The sequence below is a fragment of the Protopterus annectens genome, chromosome 3.part1 (assembly GCF_019279795.1).
Source record: "Protopterus annectens isolate FY-2018-M chromosome 3.part1, PAN1.0, whole genome shotgun sequence".
Classification (NCBI taxonomy): domain Eukaryota; kingdom Metazoa; phylum Chordata; order Ceratodontiformes; family Protopteridae; genus Protopterus; species Protopterus annectens.
Window position 1 is genome coordinate 1,308,300,997 of NC_056732.1, and position 23,275 is coordinate 1,308,324,271.

A 23,275-nucleotide genomic window follows, 5' to 3' on the forward strand; every position below is an offset into this window, starting at 1 on the left:
AGGGGGAGGGGGCATGTAAGAGCAGAGCCAAGTGTTTGAAAGTGTTGCTTTAACATGTTTTTGAATTTGGAGAGGTTGGCTTGTTATGTGATGGTGGTAGGAATTTTGGGGACAATTTGAATACAAGCTCAGACCAGTAGAGTTGTGGGGTTTAGTTAGGGTTACTAGGGACTTGTCTATGGAGTGGAATGATTGTGTAGGGGTGTAAGGTTCTACTAACGCTTCGCATGCGGGACAGTTTTGAGGTTTGTATTATGAACAGTTGCTAATTTGGTGACAAAGAAACAGTATCAATGTTCTAGCCAGTCTGACTGTTTTAAGGCTAGGCAGTGGTGGGCTTTAGCAGATTGGTTAGTGGCAAATTTAGCTGTCTTGTTATAGCATTGTTCAATTTTTGTTACTAGTGATTGCTGAAGGTTGGTATTAATTGGGACAGCCTATAGTAATGAAGGTAGGAGATATGCATAAGCTATGTTTGGTATTGCTAGTTAAAAAGTGTTTGTTACAATATAGGAGTCCAATTTTTATGGGGAGTTTCTTGATAGCTTGTTGTATTTCAATATCAGACTTTATGTGGTTAACTATAATGACAACAAGCAGCATTGTGTAGGACTCAAGTTTAATAGGAGTGTTTGATGAGCTAATGGGAAGTTATTTTTTGTATAGGATTTAGATTTTGGTGTTAAAAACAATACATTGGTTTTCTTAGCATTCAGCAGAAGGCAAGACTTGCTGACACAGTTTTCTATAGAAAAAAAGCTATTTGGGTGTTTTTCTGAAGTTCTCTGTGGGTCTTAAATGTGGTTATCATTGTAGCATCACCAGCATACAGAATAGGTTCAAAGGTGTCTACTAGGCTAATGACCACAAGGGCCTTTTTAAGCCTAGCATCCCAAATGTCTAATAAGTTCTGATACCCTTGATAAGTGTAAGCATGCACCTGGGAAATTAATCATTTACAGGTTACCCCTGTCCATTAGAGACATAGGTGCCAAACCAAGGATGAATTTCCGGTTTCCCATCCAATTGTCCAAGTTGCACTTGAATTGGGTTAGGGAGGAACTCTGCTTCACATGGATGGGGAGCCTTTTTCATAGATGGGGTAGTCTCTGAGATACATACCTACCTCTGCTTCACATGGATGGGGAGCCTTTTTCATAGATGGGGTAGTCTCTGAGATACATACCTACCTCTCCAGCAGGTCCTATTTATATCACAGGCAAGACTGATGACTTTAGAATGGGTAATTCTGGTGCTGTTTGTTATGTGGATATGTAGGAGGTCCATCAGAGTGGGGTCTGACAATGCCCTGTATGCCACACATAGATCTCTCCTCAAAAGCATGTAGGAGACAGAATACATAGATAGGACCTTGAGGCGGTCTGCATAGGACATATTACTTATGCCCTGTATTCATTTAGTGAGGAACTTCTGTAGACCTTCCAATTGTTGGATATGCCTGGTGAGGTACATATCAAAGGGGGCATTGTGCTCAATGATAGGTCTGATGAATGCTGAATACAGTGGAACAATGACTTCCTTGGACTTAGATGTTTGTTTATAAGTTGCGCAACACAGAATGATTTCTTCACCACTGTAGACTCGTGATGATCAAAGGCTAGATTACTATCTATTTGTGTCCCCAAGTCCCTGACTACTGGGTCAGCTCTAAGGGGTGTGTTGTCAATATGATAGTTACCAGGGATGGATGACTTCCCAAAGGATACTATTATTCCGTTCTTGACATTTAGTTTTTGTCCATGGTTCTGACACCAGTTGTTTGTCTGTGTCAGCCCCTCCTGGAGAACATTTGTGTCAGCGTGAGATTCAGTGCAGCTCCTAATTTGCAGTCATCTGCAAATTTAGTCATCGAGAGACCACTGACATTGGCCTTGACTTCTGAGAAATAAATGCCAAAAATGAGTGGTCCAAGGACTGATCCCTGAGGGACTGCACTTGTGACTGGCCTCTTTGCAGAGATGAACTCCCCATTTCTAACTTCCTGGGTCCTGTCTGTCAGCCAGTTGGCTATCCACCAGGTGACATACGGGTTTGTACCTAACCTCTTCAGTTTGTCAACAATAGCCAAGCAGGGTATTGTGTCAAATGCTTTGGCCAGGTCAAGGTAGGCAATGTGAATGACTTTGCCCTCATTCATTGCTTTGGTGACCTTCTCGAAGAAGTCCACCAGGTTGTGTAGGCATGATCTGCCCTTGATGAAACCAAACTAGGTTGGGTCCAGTGTATGGCTGTGTCATTATTAACAGTATAGAGGCCTTTAATAAAATATTTTTAAAAGTACGGGGCCCAAGACTGAGTCCTGTGGCAGTTCTGATTGAGATGGACTAGAATGGTGACTGTTCTTTCTGACATTTTACATTTGTTTCAGTACAATGGGTAGCATCTCCACAGACTCAGGTAATTATAGATGTATCAGTCTTACCGGTCTTGTATGCAAAGACACAGTATATATCATAGTACAACTTATTTATGTACAAAAAGGCAACTTAACTGATATAGACTTCACTCAGTTTGGTTTTGTGAAGGGCAGGCCCCATCTCCCGAACTTAGTAAACCTCTTTGAAAAAGTGACAGAGCTGTGATCAGTGTTTAATCCATGCATGCTGCTTATCTTGACCTGGCCACAGCTTTTGACACTATTCCCATATTGATATTATTGAAAAATTAGACAAACTGTAACTCCTACATTTTCCACTGGACTACAGATTGGCTATCCAAATTATCCCAAGATGTGAAAGAACTGATACTACTGGGGTAGCACATGAGAGCAGTGCTAGTCCCTTTTCTGACTGTCATTTGTTTCTCAGACATCCAAGCCAGTATTTCAGAAGTCTGGTTGACCAGTTTTGCTCATGACTGCAAGCTGGGCACTGTTATATGCTCATCCACTGATATTAAACTTCTGCAACAAAGGCAAAAATATTCACATACCTGATATACTGAAAAGAGTCTTGAGTTAAAAGTACAGTATAGTAGCATTCAGCTAAAAAGCTGCTCCCACCTTGTGTTATATACAGTATTCCTCTTCCGACATAGTCATACGTCATAAATAAATAACTAAATAAATAAAATAAATAAATAAACAACCTGGTTACTTATGAGAACAATGCTGTCACTCTTAGGTAATCATCATGTTTCCACCATAGTTAGGAAGTCCTTCTATCTGGCCATGTCGGTTTCCAAGTGGATATCTTATAAAAGCCAAATAAGTCATCTTACCACTTTACTCTTCTTTTACTAGACCCAGCAATAAATACAGTGTCTCATTTTGTATGTACAATCCAAGCATATAATTCAATGGAAAGGACCCAACAATATCAAACCTAGAAAATGAAAGGCCTTAAATCCTTCATCTATCATGATGGATTACCCAACTCTCATAGGTTCATAGGTTGCTAGGTGATTACTAGGCTAATGTCACAAGAGCCTTTAAAGTCTAGACAATAATACCCAGGACATGCCCGTATTATACCTTAATTCCCTAGAAATGGGATGGGGTAGTATCTGAGTAGTGGATCTTCGGGTGTTGGAGCCCTGAGTCATTTTACAGATTGCCTCCATCCATAAGGCACATGGGCAGTACCCTGGGAGTGAATTTAAGGTTTCCCATCCATTTATCCAAATTCTTTTTGAAGAGAGTGAAGAATCTGCTTTGTTTTACAAAGATGGGAAGTTTATTCCATAGACAAGGCAGCCTTTTGGATAGAATATCTCTCCAACAAGTTCTGTTAGAGTCAGAAATAAGGTCCAGGTCCATGGAAATTGTTACCTTTGTATAATGTTTCTTGCAAATATGTAACATTTTCATCATGGCTGGATCAGAGAATGGCTTGTAGGTCAGGCATAAGTCCCCTTTCAGTAAACAATATGAGACAGAGTAAAAAGACTGGGCCTTTATTCGGTCTGTATGAGATATGTATCTTATGATTTTGTATATTTTAGTGAAAAACCTCAGGGGCTGCTCCAGTTTGTGTAAGTGTCTGGTTAGATACATGCAGAAGGGAGCATTGTACTCAATTATGGGCCCAATGAGGGCCAGGTGACTTCCTTTGACCTTGATACCATGCCTTTTCTTATAACTTGAGCCACACTGAAGGATTTCTTCACTACTGTAGATACCTGGTGGTCAGAGTTTAGGTTACTATCTATCTGTGTTACTAGATCCCTCACCACTGGGTCTACTTTTAAGGGTGTGCTATCAATATTAGAATTTGCAGGGATTTCTGATTTATCGAAGGGTATAATCACACATTTTTTAACATTTAGTCTCAGACCATGGTTTTGGCACCAGTCGTTTGTTGTCATTTTTAGGCAAATTTGCAGGATGTCAACATCATTTGGGAATTCAGTGATTGCTTTCAGCTTACAGTTGTCATTGAACTGTGAGATCCAGAGGGCCCCGACATTGGCCTTCACTTCAGAAAAGTATATACCAAACAGGAGGGGGTCCCAACACTGGGCCTGTGGGACACCGCTAGTAACAGGTTTTTTATCAGAAGGGGATTCATCTATCTGGGTAACATGTGTCCTGTCAGTGAGCCAGTTGGCTATCCATCTGATGATGTAGGTGTTTATTCCTAACTCATTAAGTTTATCAATGATCCCCGAGTGAGGTATTGATGAAACTTTTGGCCAGGTCTAGATAAGTGGTGAGTACCATTTTCAACTCATCCATGGCCCTGGTGACTTTCTTAAAGAAGTCCTCCAGATTGAACAAGCAAGATCTCCCTTTGACAAAGCCAAACTGGGTCTGAGACAGTCTATGTAGGGTTCCTATGTTGTTATTGATCAGGTCCATGATAACTCTCTTCAAGACCTTGCAGATAAGACTGGGGAAGTGTTTGGGTCTGTAGTTCCCTGGGTCAGTTGATGCGTCCCCCTTGTGCAGAGGGATGACTATTGCAGTCATCCATTCCTCTGGGGAAAAGCCTGTTTGGAGGCTGTGGTTAAAGATTCTAGTGGCACTAACAGATTCTGTTTTAAGCTATTTAAGAAGCATCCTGGAATGTCGTCAGGACCCACAGAGGCTGTTTTTTTGGCTTTAGCGAGCTAGGTAAGGACCTGTTCACTTGTAATGACTGGTAGAGAGGTGGTTCCGGGCATTTCTTTGGGTGTAGTAGGAGGTGATGGGGAGAGTTTGATCTGAACTTGTTGACCAGGAGATTTGCTATAGTTTCAGGCTAGGTGTAAGTGTTGCCATTCATGATTAACTCAGCACATTGCTGAGCATTTCCCTTGAGGTTATGAACATATTTAAAAAAGTCTTATGGTTATCTTACACCTGGAAGGCTATCTTTGCCTCATAGTTTGCTTTGGCAGATTTGATCAGCTCTCTAATTTGTTTGTTAGACTGTCGAGTGTCTTTTTGCACTCATTTCTATATTCCTTCTTAGCTTTTTTAACAACTTGGCATAGCCTAAAAAAGGCACTATGAGGATAGATAAAGTTTTTGCCAGTATCTGGAAGCCAGGTGATGTCAAATGCAAACTGTCTCTGGCAAAGCATCATGGTTTCTTGCTCATGTCTCTCCAGCATGACAGATATTGGATCCCCTTGTTGTGACACCAGAAACAAAGCCAATTGTTGAAGTCAATCATTTTTGCTGGTACTGTGGCATCATCATGGGTAAAGGTAGGATGCTACTCAGGGCTAGATTTATACCCACCTGGGACAAATATTCAGAGAGCTCTATCATGTCTCTCTTCATATAATCTAGTGAGGTACGTCTTAGTTCATTTACCTCCACATGGACTATAATCGTGTCATACTGGTACTTGTAGTTTAAAGACTTAAGTGCACGAGTGATCTGGAGGATCCTGGCTCCAGACTGACAGCTCACTGTGACCTTCTCCTTGTTTAGCCTGGTAAGGGGGGCATCAGTATGTCTTACAATGGAATCCCCAATGACTAGAATGCTTGGCTGTGTGGTGTGTTGCCTTATGGGCTTGGACGTGGGGCTACTATGATTTTCAGAATTACATGTTTTGTGAGGTGCTGTCTTTTTTGGGTGTACACAGGGCCACTGAAAGATGCTTTTAGGACATCTTGGAGGTTTGGGTAGATTACAATTGAGGGAATGTTTTGCAACAGTACTCCCAGTTGGTTTGCACAGGAATGGGCATGGCCATAGTGATTTACATGCCAAGTGGCAGTGATGTACCATGCAAATGATGCATGATTGACATACCATACAGATTTGTTGGTGACATCAAGCATACATTGCTTCTTGATTGATATCTGCTGAAGTCACCCTCTGTGCGTGTGTAGTTTTCCTGAGACAGTGGGGCTCCACAGATAAATGTAATGAAATGATACCTTAGGGCAAACTATCTTTGTAAATGTTACATTTTCATAATCAGACACAGTTTACATGAACCACTTCAAACATCAGCATCAGCTTATTGCTTAAAAGCAGATAAAGGTCTTGCTTTGCATATGCAGTTAGGGTGGAATTCCGTCGCAAATGACTTTTATAAAAAAACAGCATACATTTGTAAAAACTGGCTGAAAACAAGTGTGCAGCTTTCATCAGCACTAACATTATCAAAACTATACTTCTGTTTGGTTTACTTTGAGCTTAAAACAGTATGCCTTTCACTATAAAAGTGACCATTCAACTGTTTGCCTTTTGAGCCATAATGATCACATTACAAATTAATGTTTTTCCAGTTAATTTTTCCAGTTAAATTCTTGTGTTTTTGATGGCAAGAACTCAGGCTACTGACATTTTTACAGAGAATTATTTCAGTAACATTATATGAAAAAAAAAGTCATAAATAAGCATTGATCCTTTTTGGAAATACAAGCTTTTAACTACAAACAAAACAAACCAAAAGCACAGTATGGGAACTAATGCATACAGAAATACAGTCAGCACGTGGAAGAAATACTCTGGAAGCTAATGCATGTAGAAGCAACATCAACATTTAAAAGCTGTTAATTCCCTTTCATAATGAAACACCATATCGTGAATTTCAGTTAGAAACTGGGATAAATGCTGCTTTCATGCTGGTACCATCCAGTCATGCTTAAGCAATGTTTAAGTAGTATGCATAACCTGCTAGTTTAATATAAAACAAGTGTAAGAACTGTGCAGCTACAGACACAATGTATGCTGCTACCACCCAGTCATGCTTAAGCAATGTTTACGTAGTATGCATAACCTGCTAGTTTAATATAAAACAAGTGTAAGAAAGGTGCAGCTAGAGACACAATGTATGCTGTAAGAATCGTGCAACTAGAGACACAATGTATGCTGCTACCATTCAGTCATGCTTAAGCAATGTTTAAGTAGTATGCATAACCTGCTAGTTTAATATAAAACAAGTGTAAGAACCGTGCAGCTAGAGACACAATGTATGCTGCTGGGGAAACTTAGGGTAACGACTGTTTTCCTTCAGTGAACCACACGTACTTCATTCTGATGAGCGTTCTTAATTTTAAGTCACAAGACTGTTCAGCGATCCATGCTGGTGCACATTCAAAGGCCTTGGCAAACATTAGGTATGATGAAATTTGACTAGCAGCTAAATGTTCCACATTCTAGAAATGGAAGGTTAGGAGCTATGCAGCTGTAGCATGGGGTACATCTCAGAACCAGAACTTACTTAGTATGAGATAACTACTAGGAGAAAATAAAAAACAGAAACTTGCATTACGCTAGTCAGTATAACCAGCGATCTACTAAAAATGTTTCCATTTGTATGTTTACCACATGCCGATAATACCAGATGAATATTCATGCGATGTAGCAAACCATCTTCATGTTTATTCAAGTCTAGAGAAAAAAAATCACCATATGTAGGCTGTTGGGCTGAGTTTGGGCGGGCCTTGCCACTGCGCATCCGGGGGAGGGCTACTGTTGTAAAACATTGCCCAGTTGAGTACCCCTGTATATGTGGGTCTATATGTTTGTTCCTTAGTGTTAGTAGTGAGTGTTTTAGGTGTAACGCTAACAACCTGGTTTGTATTTTTTATGTGTATATGTGAGAGCTTTGCCTCCAATGACATTGTGTCTCTGCATCTCTCACACACTAACGTCTGTTCTAAAATTAAATGGTTGTCAGTGAACATTAGGCAGTCACTACACTGCCTCAGGATGTCCATATCCATCAAGTTAGGAAATGAGATCTCCTACTCAGTAGCCTTCTGGCTGCTTTGAGATGATCTGGGTCTCACTTTTTGAGCCATGAAAGACATAGTCCTAGCTCATATCATATTTCTTTGCAATATCAGTGGATGTACAAGCTTCTGTACTAGAAACCTAACTCAAGACCAAGAAATAAACAAGACTTGACTGAGGAAAAGGTTCATGCAATGTATTTCCAGCCTATGAAGTAAGTTACCACTACAGATCAAGCAAAGTAATACAAGCTGTTTGCCTTTAAGGGCAGACGTGATGATTGGATAGATACACTCAGTTTAAACCGCGGTTATTATGTACAGCCCTGTTTGACTTGGGATGGCCCCCAATTAAGTGCTTGTAAAGGATGACAAAAGACTTTTAAGTGTGCCTTCTTATAGGTATTTATGGCTAGATGTCTTATGGCCCCTGTGATCTCTTGCCTATTACTTTTCCTATGTTCCTATGTTGAGATGTTACAGTGAAGTCTGCCTTGTAATCTAGGTGATTGTAAATAAATCATACAAGCAATCTTCATGTAAGCAAATATTTGAGGCTTATTCAAAATGTAACATAGATTTTAGGATAGACAAACATTGTAAAATGAGTTAGTTGTATAATTATTAACATGAATATTGCACTGTTGCTCTTAGGTTTTTCTAATACTGTACATGAAACTGCTAGGCATAGTGTTGAGCTTCATGGAACTTGCACTTTTTATTTTATTTGTGGTTACAGTTTATATCTGTATTATGTTATAGATAGGTCTCCATATGCCTACAGCACTGTGAATACGTGTCTGCTTATTATGAAATTTGCACATTTTTCTGTAAATGTGTTTAGTATATCATATTGTTTGTTCACTTGATTGGTTCTATATAACTATTTTTTTAGTTCTGTAATGGGGAAGAATATACAACCTACCACACACACACACACAGACATACACACACACACACACACACACACACACACACACATATATATATATATATATATATATATATATATATATATATACATACATACAAAAATGTATACACAATATTATTTAAAACCAATAGAATTATATAACTGAAATAACCCATCATTGAATATAGATAATGCCCAGTTTATCTACCATTGGCCTTGTTTGCTTGAGTAACCAAACCATACCAGCTATGGGCAAAACAAGCATTACCTGTACCTATCAATCATTGCTAAGATATATAGACAGACATACTACTGACTAAAAGAGTGGGTTAAATATGCATTCATTACAACTCAACAGCTGCAACATATAAGAACTGTATGATGGCAGTAGCAATAGCTTATAAAAATGAAAACAATGAGTCTTTTGAATGGGAATGCATATGCTTATTTTATTTTATGTTCTTTGTTGTTAGCAAATGAACTGGTCCTAAACTTTTGGCCATTGTCAGTAATGACCGAAGCCAAATGGCAACAAGAAATATACAGTAGAATATGTTGTTGTTTGTCTTTTCGGCTTTTCCCAGTTAGGGGTCGCCACAGCGGAATTCCGGTCCGCTAATGATTGGCAGTCGATTTTTATGGTGCCAAGTTGCCAGCCCAATGCCCAACCTTCAGCGAAGGCACGCCCATTCATGCATGTCTTTCGGAGGCCACTCGACCGCGGGGATGACATGCAGACTCCACACAGAAGGCACTCCAGCCGAGAGTCGAACAGGAGAACTTCTTGCTGTGAGGCAACAACGCTACCGCTGTATCACTGTGGCTAAGAAATATACAGTAGAATATACATGGACAAAAAAGAACAAACATATATGTAGCTATAAATACAGATATAGATATAAATATAGATATATCTATCTGTCTGCCTATGTAGATAGATGTGTATACACAGTAATGAACAACAGACATGCATAGTTATTAGCATGGCATTTCTTTTACCCTATATGCAAATTACTTAATAAAATTGAACAATAAGAAATACATTCACTGCATAATAGAACAAATGAAAAATTATGATGAAAATGATGATCGTCTTAATGATTATCCCCAGTATTTCCCCTAATAAGACAAATGTTTACATATTTTTGAAATTTTTATCAGCTGTCACAGAATGAGTTCCTGACTTCCAATCAAATGTCAAAGCTAGTAGTAGTAGTAGTTCTGCAATGTTGCATACATATAGAGTGAGATATCTGCAGATGTGGCTTAACTAGGATCCATAAAACAGCTGCACTTGTATCCATTGAATGAATAATACAGAGGCACACACACACACACACACACACACACACACACACACACACACACACACACACACACACACACACACACACACACACACATATATATGTGTGTGGTCACATTATCGCAAATTGGATGTTCTAATGGCTGGCATTCACATACACTATCATCACTATATAAATGAAAATGAGCATAATTGACAAGCAAAAAGGTTGACGACCACATAATACTGACAACATTATCGTCACCAGGAATAATGGGAAGAACCACAGTGTGGTTAATTGGTACACAACAATTGTCCCTTTGAGATATACAGATCACAAAGATATGCTGTAGCAATGTGATGGATATTTTGAAGCAATCACTGGTAGAAAAATGCAAAACGTTATCATCCACATTTATGTTTACTCTGCAAAAGTCACACATAGTTAATCTCTACAATTTACACAGTAAATGAAGTAGCAGACCACTCACAATCCTGTATTATAAGAATGGGTATTTAAAATGTTTGATGGCACTTTAAAACATTGGCTACATAAAGCATGTAATACAATGATGCCCACAGCTCAAGTTGTCACATTTAAATTTATGTAGTACAGCTATTATGTAAAGCAAAGTTTAAAGAAATAGATTTTCTTGTACTGAAATTGAATTAATACAGACCATGACTTGCTTACCATGGATTCCAGAGATATTACACTTTACAAGATGTCTGCATAGTCATCTTACATTCCCGGTGATCTTGCTGAAACATATGCCCGTGTAATTTGTCAAAAACTTAAGGCACTACTACATATTGATAGCTACCTTTGTGTCACAGAATGAGGAAACAGGAGTAGAAAACTGAGAACTAGAGAACTGAGCATGCCAACGTAAATTAACATTTAAATACAAAGGTAGAATGTGACTAGCACAGGGCATGTGAGTGGAGCTTACACATCAACATGCAGAAGATGCATGTGATGTACATAGATATAAGACTGTCATAAAAGCTAGAGCAAAACTGAGCAAAAACCCACTTACTCTAGTAATCACTTATTGCATGGAAGGTGTTCTATTGGATGTTGCCTGTAAAATTGCAAAGAGAAAATCATTAACAAGTCTGTCAGTGGAGTATGAAGAAAAGCTCTTGCCATCTTCATGTGGTACACTTATCAAGTTAGGAAACATAAATCCAGAGTTATGGAAGATCAATGAAGGGCAATGGAAATGAAAAACCAGAACCGATCCCTCATCAAGACAAACTGTCATTGTTATGACTACACCTGCAAATATTACTTTTTTATGTTCATGCCAATTGTGGATAGCAGACAGGCTTGATCTCTGTAAGAGTAAACCTCATTCACAAAAAAATAAAGTCTTTCGGCTTTTCCCAGTTAGGGGTCGCCATAGCAGATCACCGGTCTGCTATAAATTGGCAGTGGATTTTTACTGTGTTGAGTTGCCAGCCCGGTGCCCAACCTTCATAGAAGGCACACATACACTCACACACCTACCTGCATATCTTTAAAGTTCAGTTCAGTCAACCACAGGGAGGACATACGGACTCCATACAGAATGCACTCCAGCTGAGAATCGAACCTGATAAACTCTTGCTGTGAGGTGACAATGCTAATTGCCGCACTACCACAGCCTCCTGTAAACCTTGTTCACAACTTTGTTCAATACATGGTCAGAGCAAGGTGGTACAATGTATTGTAAGTACTTCCACTATGTTATCTATTATGCAAAGTGTTTGACAGGGCATTATATGTGTTCTACAGTTACTGAATTATGTGAAGAACAGGTCCCTTTCTCCTAGTCCTCACTATGTAGTTCGTGACTATATAACAAGTGATAAAAGAAAATATGACATCTAATATTTCTGTAGAACAAGTCAAGGGCTGCGAGTTTCACTTTTTCCAAATTTTTTTGTGGAGCAAAATTCATAACCTAGGATTAGCTAAGAAATATGGTACAGACAATGCCTTTCATAGATTTTGCAGAATATTCATGTACATTCGTTTTTTTACTCTACAGGTTTCAGATATTTGCTGTACATTTTGGCTGTTCAGTACCACTGAAGATATTCCATTTGTCAAATATGTCAAAGATACCCATGTTCTGGGCAGACTTAGGAAATTTAATACAAGGACAAATACTGCTGTAAGATTTCCCTCAGTATTTCCACACTCATGTTGGGGCATATCAGATCAGATTGAACATGACTTCCCAAAAACTCAAAATGCAGTACAGGTCTAGCATAGGTACTTGTGAACTATTATGGGGCAAGGAAAATTAGATTTAAGACATATCATGAATGTACTGCAGCAGGAGCAAGATAATCATTATGAAGACAAAGACTTCTAGCTGAAGTTGATGTGTCACATGAAGATATAAGATGCAATGTTTGTGCAAAGCATGTGACTCACATTATACAATATACAAATGAATATTGTTTCCAGTTCTTCCACGTTTCTTGATGTACTGCACATGTGTGTGGGACTTTGCCCCACTTGCACAGTACATTAGTGCTCTTTAATAGAAGCAATTGAGAAAAAAATAATTTCCATTGCTTTTGAGACAGCACAAAACTACTAGGAAAATGAGGTACTTTTCTGTTTCTTTAGTTGTGCAGAATGTACCTGATTTCTTTTGTATTTGGTCTGCCCTTAATTAACATTCCTGTCAACTTCTTAGCTCAAGAATTGTGGACATGTGGACAAAGCCTTAAGTAATGGGTTACAAAGACCACAAAATACAAACAGATTATAAATGTCGCTCTAATAAACTTAAAGCTGCTAGAATAACAAGATTAGTGTTAATCTGCATTGTTTGAAGGATATGAAGTCTGAAACTCTAGTGCATGGCATTATTTAGTGACTTCACTCCTCAGTGATTTGTCAGAGAACCACACATTTTATGAGGAACAGACAACATTCTGTGAAAGCCTAGACAGTTGACAGGTATGCCTCCATAGCATGCATCAATAGAAAAAAGTTCAGCTGCTCAATGGTACTTTAGCACCCAGAATTTTTCTAGTGGTAAATGCTTGATTTACAACAGGCACGCTGGTTAGTCTGCTCAATTAGCATGCGTGTTTTTGAATAACAATGACCCGTCATTGGAATAATTGTTGATCTTATGTAAAATCTACTAAGTAATAATTCAATGAAAGTGTTTAACAAAAAATTGGCAAGTTCTGCATTGAAAAAAATATATAGTTCTGTCTGGACATAGTTTAACATTGTAATCTTAGGACATTACTTTACTAACATACTGGCCATGGAGTTATAGCATACACGTACTTAGCACCTTAAGAGTATCTTTCTACCTACATACATTTCCTAGTGCAACTTACATGTGTCACATATATTACAAATTATGAGAAATAATGGCTTTTTTAATAATACTGTCACTTTAACTTTGAGGAACATCTTTCTTAATGATCAGACAAAGATGTACTTAAGCATACTGTATATACACGTCACTGGGTCTATAACAGTACATAATGATTACAGAGCTGAGCATATTTACTGATTTGAAATGGTTGTGATAAATGTTCATTTTCTGTCACCATGATTACTGCAACGCACACGTTTCTCTGCTTTACTAATCTGTTACTATACTGTACATCGAGTGTATATTCAATTATTTACACACTGTTAACTTCCATGATAATAACTTGCATCAATATTTACTGTGTCACTGGGGCAATAGTTGTGTACCAATAAGTCATGCTGTGCTTTTTGTCATTATTGTCATTGGCGATAATGTTGCTGTTGATATTATGTGGCTGTCGACCTTTTTGCTTTGTCGGTTATGCTAATTTTCAGTTATACGGTGATGATAATGTGAGTGTCGGCCATTAGAATGTTTGATTTAGAGAAAGAGAGAGAGAGAGAGAGAAATGAGTGTGCGTTGATATGTCAATGTGTACAAACAAAAAAATACATTATCGATATCAATGCATCATAAACATACTTGCCAAGCAAATTAAATGAAATTATCAAAATGCCAACAGTTATGTTATTTGATTAGTTAACAAAAACTCTACCATTAACTTCAGACACACTTTGTCTGAATAATGGTACTGTTATGGAAAGGGGGTTGGTAAGGTATAGGGATGAGATTATTACTACATGCAAAAGTGTTTTTATTTAAGGCAGGTGTGAACGCAGATGATAGTATCCACATTGGACATGAGTCAAATGCAAAAAAACGCAATTCTAGATTCATTTTGGGTGCTGAGAAGAGCACTGCTAGCAAATAGCAACAAGTGAAGCAGTATTCATTTCATGAACTTTAATTGTACTATCATTCTGGAATGGGGTCCATTTGTGCCATGGCATTAGAAACCCAAACACATTTGGGGAAATTAAAAAAGGTGACAAAGGTGTGTGTGTGTGTGTGTGTGTGTGTGTGCAGGTGCATATGTGTATGTTTGTACATGTCATTGGTTTGTGTACAGTGCACATAACTGGATGCAGAACCTACATACCCATTAAAAACTTATGAAAAAAGTAAATTAGCTAGAGAAGATGAAAAATTAAATGTACTAAAATAATTACCTGATGAAATGGAATTGGTACTCTTGTTCTCTCTGGAATTCTAAATTCTTTGTTTCCTAGTGGTCCTTTCAATTTGTTTGGGTCGATATTTTGTGCCCCAGCCTAAAAAGATGGAAACCACAAGCAGGACAATAGGATTAAAACATATATGCACTTGATATAATTTACTCTGTTTGCATAACACTTCAATAAATTATTATTCCTTTTCTCTGTTCAGCAACACACATATTATAAAAAGAGTTTTCAACTATTTTCTAGAGGACCATTGTAGGGATTCTACAGTTTTTTTCAATTGCCGATGCCGATTGGTGATATCTCAGAAACATGTAAAGATGCTCTTACTGAAAAAGGATCTTTAATATAACCCTAAGGGGTTGGGTTTGGTATAATGTTTAAGGTCTTCACCTCAAACACACCAAATACAGTGTTTGATTGCAACCTCAGGTTACTGGCTAGGCTGAAAATGGTCCTTCAAGGCAGTTAACCTAGTATTTACCTATGAACCTATAAACAGAAAAATAACAACAATTAATCAAGCAATATCCAACAATAAGAATTAGTGTCATAGCAAAAAAAGGCAAATAAATAATTTTGAAATACTTAGTACAGAGAAATGTTGAACAAAAATATCCAATATTCAGTCTCCCCATTTTGTGGTTATACAAAAGAGACCCATCATCTCCTACTTCTTACTCTATAAAGTTTCTGCTTTATGTTCTATACAAATATGCCAGACACAAGACATCGACATTTTACCACCCCCCCATTTAACATTGGAGAGAGCACACTTAGCAAAATTACCATATAACATCATATCCATATTAATTTCTGTAAAACACTGAATTTGCCAAAGTTGAGCAATTTTTACTACACACCCTCATACACTCCTATACTGCTGAGACACATGTTGTACAGTCCTCAAACATGACATATTTTATATAATCTTATCCCTTCCTGTTTGCATTTCATGGATGCTTTTGCAGCTTTTTTTATTCAACAGCAGGCACAATTTAAAATGAAAACATTCCTTTATTGATTAAAATCTATCCATTCTACTTTTTACCATATATTATCAATATCAGAGAGAGATTGTACTATGGATTCGCCAAATCAGCATTACTCATTAGCATTTTATAGCTATTTTTTTCTGCCTGTGGGTATGCTATCAATACTGAAATTTCATAATAATATATTATTCATATTTTACAGGGCATAATTAGCTTGTTTTGTTAAGGCAGTAAATGCATTTGATGTTGCCACCCCTTCACTACTCACTATCACAGTGTTTATAAGTAGATGTTATGAGAAATGCTAAATACAAATAACATAAGCTAATAGATGCTCAAATGGTGTGTTTATACATGATAACATTAGATAAAGAGAGGAAATATAGAAAGAGGTGCTTAAAACTTCTTTTGTTTTGACATTTCTCCTATTTTAGGGTACCGTTTGTAAAACCAGAAATAGTGATTTGATATCAGTGAAATACGTTTTGCAAAAATAGTCTCCTCAGACATTTTTCTTTACTCTTAGGTGTAGAAATCTCAGAATTCATGCATTTAGATTATCAGGAGTGTTGGGCAAAGTCATCACAGGGAAAACTGGGGACATTGATCACATTTAGCTTGTTTCATTTTATTTCTATCTTTATTTACATTATTCTTGCATTGATGGATATTGTTGTTCCAGACTTTGTATTTTTTTTTTTTTTGCAATAAGAAACTACTTTATATGCACTACTCATTTTGCACTAACAGGAATAAAAAGAACTTTGTTATGTAACAAAAAATATCCCCGGGATTCATGAAGCTCGGCGCAAGGCCGGCGTAAGGTCTGCGCCGGCGGTGCAGTGAATAGCCGGCGCAGTAGCGCCATATGCATATTAATGAGAGTGCACCGCAACCACAGACACGTGCGTAGTGTACGTGAGCGAGCCCAGGTAGGATGCGTCTGGAGGCGTGTCTAAGCCGGCATGAGGTGAGCAACCTAATGTGCTGACAGCCACGGTCCGCCCATAATAGTAATGGCAGCAGCCAGGTCCCGTGCAGAATGAAACGCACGTAGAGTATGCAGCATAGTACCCGTCCCAAATAAACGGAGAAGCAAATACAAGCCACGAAGGCTTAAGTGTACCCATCCAAGGAGCAAAGGATACGCATAAGATCGCGTTTGTCCCGCAATGCACCGTCAGTGGTTACACTCAGAGAAGGTGTACAGCAGCATGTCAGCACGCCGCACCGACATAGGAGCAGCGACTAAGGTCACCACCTGTCCCACTTTGGGTGGGGCAGTCTCTCTATGGGCAGTTGTGTCCCGAAAAAACGTATTAAAAATGGCAAATGTGCTAAGATTGTAGGACATAATGATATCCCGTATTTAATGTAATGGTAGCATGAATTGGTTATTTCTGTAACTGAAATACCTAAATGTCACAAGAAACAGAATAAGCAAGCAAATTGCCACAACAATAAGCTTTTACTTAGGCAAACAAGTGAAGTTCTATGCTATATAGTGACCGTGTGTATGTGTCGGCCTGTAAAGTCAGATGTGAGTCAGAAATATCCCAGCTTGGAAACTGGAAAAGGTGGCAACCCCAGTAGCGACATGGGCATGGTCACCAGGGTTACCAGCTGTCCCAATGTGCCATGGACAGTCCCTGATTGGACAGTTGTGTCCCTGCAACAATCGGAAAAATGGAAAATGACCTCAGATCCCCTGCCAAAAATATTCCCGCAATATACATGTAATAGTAGTATAAAACATATACATTTGTATATGAAACACATACATGGCATAAGAAAATGAATAAGGAACCCAAATGCTTACAGAATAAGCTTATAGTATGGCAAACAAGTGAAGTTCTGTCAACTGCACTTGCCGTGGGTATGTGTAGTCCTGCAAATTCGAAGTTTCCACATAACATGCCCCACTATGGGCATTGGAAAAGGTGCCAACCATAATGGTCACAAGCAGTTGTGAGAGTACATAGCCGGGTAGCTGTGTCGACATAACAACAGTAAGGAATCAAGATACCTTAAACACAGGCAAACATGTGCATAGCAACATATCCCACACCCAGCAATGTCTCTGTCGCATACACTGGATGGCGTATGTTGAAGTGTAATATCCAGAAGCAGAACCCATGCATTCAGATGTAATACACAATAGCCTCATTGTACATGTCAGTCCCACCCATGTACACCTGTGCACCCTAACCTGCTAGCATCCGTGTGCAGCTATACACCCACACACAATGTGCATACCTGAAATGTGGTAAGATGTTTGTGTTAGGCAATGCCACACGGCCAAATACGTACCCCACATGTCACCAACCCACCTCAGGTACAGATATGTAAATGGCTGCATGTGAATGTGTCTGCAGAATGTGTACATCCCGCATGTGGTATGTACCCGTCGAAACCATATAGGTTTGCATACGACACGGTGCACATAACTGTACACATGTGGACAAGTCGGGTTGTTGAACCACCGCATCGATGTTTAGCTATGCAGTGAAGTCGATCACATATAGCGGAACACGTGCCTATCAAACAGGACGTCCTAACAGGGTGCTACAGGCAAAGAAGGGAGAGGTGGGACATCACATGTGGAGAGTAGCGTTGCGGACGGCCAAATACACACGGTCAAGGTAAGGCGGAACAACATGCATATGGCGGATGGATGTTGTTGAAAAATATATATAGAAACACATATGAAGTGCCAGTTTAGACTCGAAATACTATATAATGCATTGAATTGTACCGTACAATATGGCAGTAGAAGTAAGCCTGCATGTAATTGGTGAAGCTAAGCTGTAGTGTGATGGAATTCTGATCCTGGCAGTAACCAGTACAGCAGGCTTATGTCTGTCAGCATTAATTATCTGCTGGGTTACAGAACAATAAATGTATGTACATGCATAACATCACCCCTTCCTCTGAGGAGGATGGCCTTGTGAGCTCAATCGAAGATAACAGTACAACTCCTTACCAGAGAGACAAAGCAACGTATTAAGAAATTAACTGAGTACTGTATCGGAACAGTCTAGGGTCCTTGAAACAGTTACAATCACAGAAGGACAGTGTAATTGACAAGGTGCCTTGCAAGGCTGTGTTATTCTCATGGGAAAACATTTTAAAAGCACGACCCCAGCACCCACGTATGTATAGACTATTGTGGACCATAGTGATGGAAATGCCCTGTGACCGACCACGTCAGTAAGGTGGGCAAAAGCTGATTGTAAACACTATATAAAGAAACTGCTTACTGTATAGAGTCAGACAAAACTCTCATACTTGGACTGTATATGATTTAGCCTGCCTGTGTACACTACTAAAACTTTCTGAACCCGAGCCTCCTGTGTTATTGACTGTCACTTAGAAAAGCCTACTGATAACTACAGTCTGGTTTTAACAACTTATTTGACATTGTGATCCTTGTAATCCGCAATTCCCTTGGTAAGCTACAGGTCAGAGTGCATGGCTGGTTAGACATCTACGCAGGAGAATTTGCCTAAATGGTTCTTCTTGAATGAAAAGACCTCCGACTGAATTGTTGTGTGTAAAGAGGCTGTTTACTGTCTGATCTGTGGCTGAAAAGCGGAAAACTGGATCCCAAGAAGAAATCGTGCAGCCTTAAACAGGAGGCTCAGGTAAGGAGTGTTTGCCTCTTTGTCTCTATTGTAGATCAGGGACCAGACTACATTGTGTTTCTGTTAACAGTTGTGATAGCGGGTGAAGACCTATCCAAATACTGTTAAATCTGAACATAGGTCAGGGGAACACACAGCAGAGTAAATAGTCATTGTAGACACTACAGTGGATACAGGGAAGGAGACACCACGTGGTATGAGAGAAAGTGCGTAGCAGTCGTGTAGAGGATATGGGAGATTATTGAAGAAACAGATCATGTGATCCGCGTTTGACGGGTGACGTGAAGTATATGCAATCGCAGAGAGCACATAATGTGAGTTATCCAGCAAAATGGGGTAATAAATATGACATTGATGGTATATTACACAAAATATCGTTACTGAAACATTGTAATCCCTGAAAATGTGATGCACATGTTCTACGGTAAACACCTGTTCCACCCTGAGAGGGACAGTCCCTCTTTGGCCAGTTGTGTCCTGCAAACAAACCGAACAAATGGCAAATGTCCTGATATCTCAGGACAAACATTTCCCAGATATATTTCAAAATGGTAGCATAAAACAGTAATTTTGTATCTGGAACAACAAAATATCATAATAAACAGAATAAGCAACTGAAATGCTACAACAATTGGTCGCTCTCCTGGCAAAAGTGAAATCCTGTCCTATGTACTGACCGTGGGTATGCTTTTTCCTGGAAAATTACACGTTACGAACACTAATGTCCCACATTGTGCATTTGAAAAGGTGGCAGCCCTAAGATGTGCAGGCGACAAAACAGCGACAATTGGGTATCCGTCATGCACATAGGTGGATTGAGGTAGTGAACTGAAGGGAACAGAACACTACAAATGTCAAAGCATCATACGTACACAGAGAAGATCATAATACAGTAGTACCGATAGCCCCCCCCCCACAACACCCTACCACCTCCGATACCACATCCAGGATATAGAGCGGGAGGGCAGGCTAGTCCCCACACGTTATCCTGTGGCAACAGAGGTAGCACAACGACCAAATGTAACAGAAGCTATTGAAACCACATCCCGAACTCGTAACATACCTAGGGACACCCGAGTAAGAAGACAGTCACTAGAACAGAGTGAGGATATCTGTCAATTAATTGAAGTACCGAACCCTCATGCAGGACAGGAAGGCCAGGACCCAACCCCCCATAGTGTATAGACCGTGGACACCAGAAGATATCTGTAAAGTCACAGAGGGAATTCCCCATCTACAAAGTAATCGCTATTCACCATGCAATAGCCCTGTCTCTTCTGATCGGAAAACAAAGGGGGAATGGCGGATGGTACAGTATGTACAAGCTGTAAATCATGTAATAATACTTAGGGTAGCGATGGTGCCAGACCCACACACTATATTCAATGCTATGAACACGCCACAGAAGTATCTTACCGTGGTACATATAAGCTATGCTTCCTTTGCAATACCTATACATCCAGATAGTCCGTATTGCTTTGTATGTACATTCAGGGTAACAGATACAGCCATACCCGGCTATCGCGGGGATACTGTGAAAGTACAACGATATTCCCACAGGAGATGGCTAGCTACATTCTGGTGTTAACTCCACCGGGGCCAGTCAAGTTCTACTTTATGTGGATGATATTCTGCTTGCGGCCCCTACCCAGCAGCAATGTATGGAAGATACAATAGCATTATTCAGATATTCAGCAGAACAGGGACATAAAGTAAGCAAGCATAAATTGCAACTACAGAGAATACAGGTCAAGTACCTGGGATATGTGGTATCCAAGTAGGGTAGAACATCACATTACGATAGGAAGGTAGCAATTTCATAAGCACACAAGCCAACTAACAAGAAGGGAATGAAGTCCTGTCTGGGCCGACTAACATTTGTCAAAGCTGGTTACCAAACAATGCTTTGGAATCCGCTGTATTGTCTGCCTTAATCTTTAATACACCTATGGCAGCACAACACATACTACACTGGATTACAGTAGCAGAAACAGCTTTCTGCAGACTAGAACGATTGATAGCTTCAACATCTGTAGTAGGTCTCCTGAATAATCATAACACATGTTGTCAGACTGTAGATTGTAAGCGGAGATATATGGCGTCAGTCTTGATGCAACAGCATGGAAGTAAGCAACGCTACATAGCTTACTACTCATTGCAGTTGGACACTGTGGCATGGTCAGTGCCACATTGTGTACAGGCAGTTGTTGTAGCACCCATGGCAGTACAGGCCCGGCCTTAATGTTACTAGACCACCCTCTCACTGTGAGAATGTCTCATGCAGTTGCGATCAGTCTGCTGCAAGAGAAGATAGCATTCCTGACCCGTGCTAGACATTTGTCTTGTTTGACCATACCACTGAGTCAACCTCATATGGTGATTGAACGTTGTACAACATGAAACCTATCAGCATCACGTCCGACACCTGTGTATGGCACACCACACAGTTGCCTATACGAAATGGATTAAATAACTACACACAGACATGATATCACTGATATACCCTTAGATGATGCAGAGGTGACAATTAATGTGTGCGGATCATGTAGACAGAGTCCAACAGGAACGAATCAAGTAGGGTATGCAGTAGTTATTGATAATGAGATTGTAGACGGCCAAACCCTGCAGCATAACGTGTCTGCTCAAGCAGCAGAATAGATAGCTTTAACACGTGCTTGTACTGTAGCGGAAAACTGATGTGTGGACATATGTCCCGATAGTCAGTATGTTGTCTGTACAGTGCATGTTTATGAGCAGCAGTGGAAGAATAGGGGAATGATAACATCCACAGGTAAACCGATTAATCATGCGCAATTGATCTTGAATGCATTAGACTCCATTCAGTTACCCACTAAAGTAGGTAATTGTAAATGTGCAGGTCATAGAAAGCAACAGGATAACAGTAGGAAAGGTAAGGCATGAGCTCATGCATCTGCAAAACAAGCAGCCTCACAGTTGGAAAGTGTTTGTGTGAATGAGGAATGACAAACCTCAGACAGTTTAGATGTAGAAATTTTACAAACAATGCAAACATCAACTACGAAAGCAGAAAAGCCGACGTGGGTATGTCGAGGAGCAATCCTTGAACACGGACTGCACATATCCACAGTGATAAAGCCAATATTAACGTCTAATGTATTCAGATATGCGGCTTTGTGGAGCCATGGGTAGAGACATGTCTCAACAGGGGGATGGTACATTTGGTTAACAGAATACCCCTAACATACGGAATTACGAACCACATACAAACATCATGAGCAGCGTGTCACATTTGCAGTAGATATCATGCACAGGGAGCATTTAAACCGAAGGGAGTGAGTTTACCTACACCACCATAACTGTTCCGTACTATTTGTATGGAGTTCATACATCTGAATAAATGTGAAGGGAACAAATACTGTTTAGTGATTACACATATATATAATCATAATGGGTAGAAGCATTCCCAACCATGAATCCGGATGCAGCAGCAGTGGCAAAGGTGCCAGTAAAATAAAGTATCCCTAGATCTGGCATGCTGTAAAGAAGCTACAGTGACAATAGAACACATGTAGTGAACCAGACAATCACGCAACCTGGGGGATTATTTTGTATTTCCATGAATGTAAATTGCATGTACAACCCACAGTCAGCATGACTGCTGGCGCCGTAAAATGGGATCCTGAGAAATAAGTAGAGGAGGTTGGTGGGTGACATCCAGACGAGTTACATGTGCTG

At 39.5% G+C, this 23,275-nt stretch overlaps 1 protein-coding gene across 1 annotated transcript in view; it reads right to left on the minus strand.

Annotated features, from left to right (window-relative positions):
• Window positions 1–23,275, minus strand: part of CDH17 (cadherin 17) — a 776,088-nt gene that overhangs the window by 602,374 nt on the left and 150,439 nt on the right. The window contains exon 4 of the mRNA XM_044067353.1: window positions 14,908–15,009. Coding sequence (XP_043923288.1) covers window positions 14,908–15,009 — 102 coding nt within the window. The remainder of the gene's footprint in view (window positions 1–14,907; window positions 15,010–23,275) is intronic.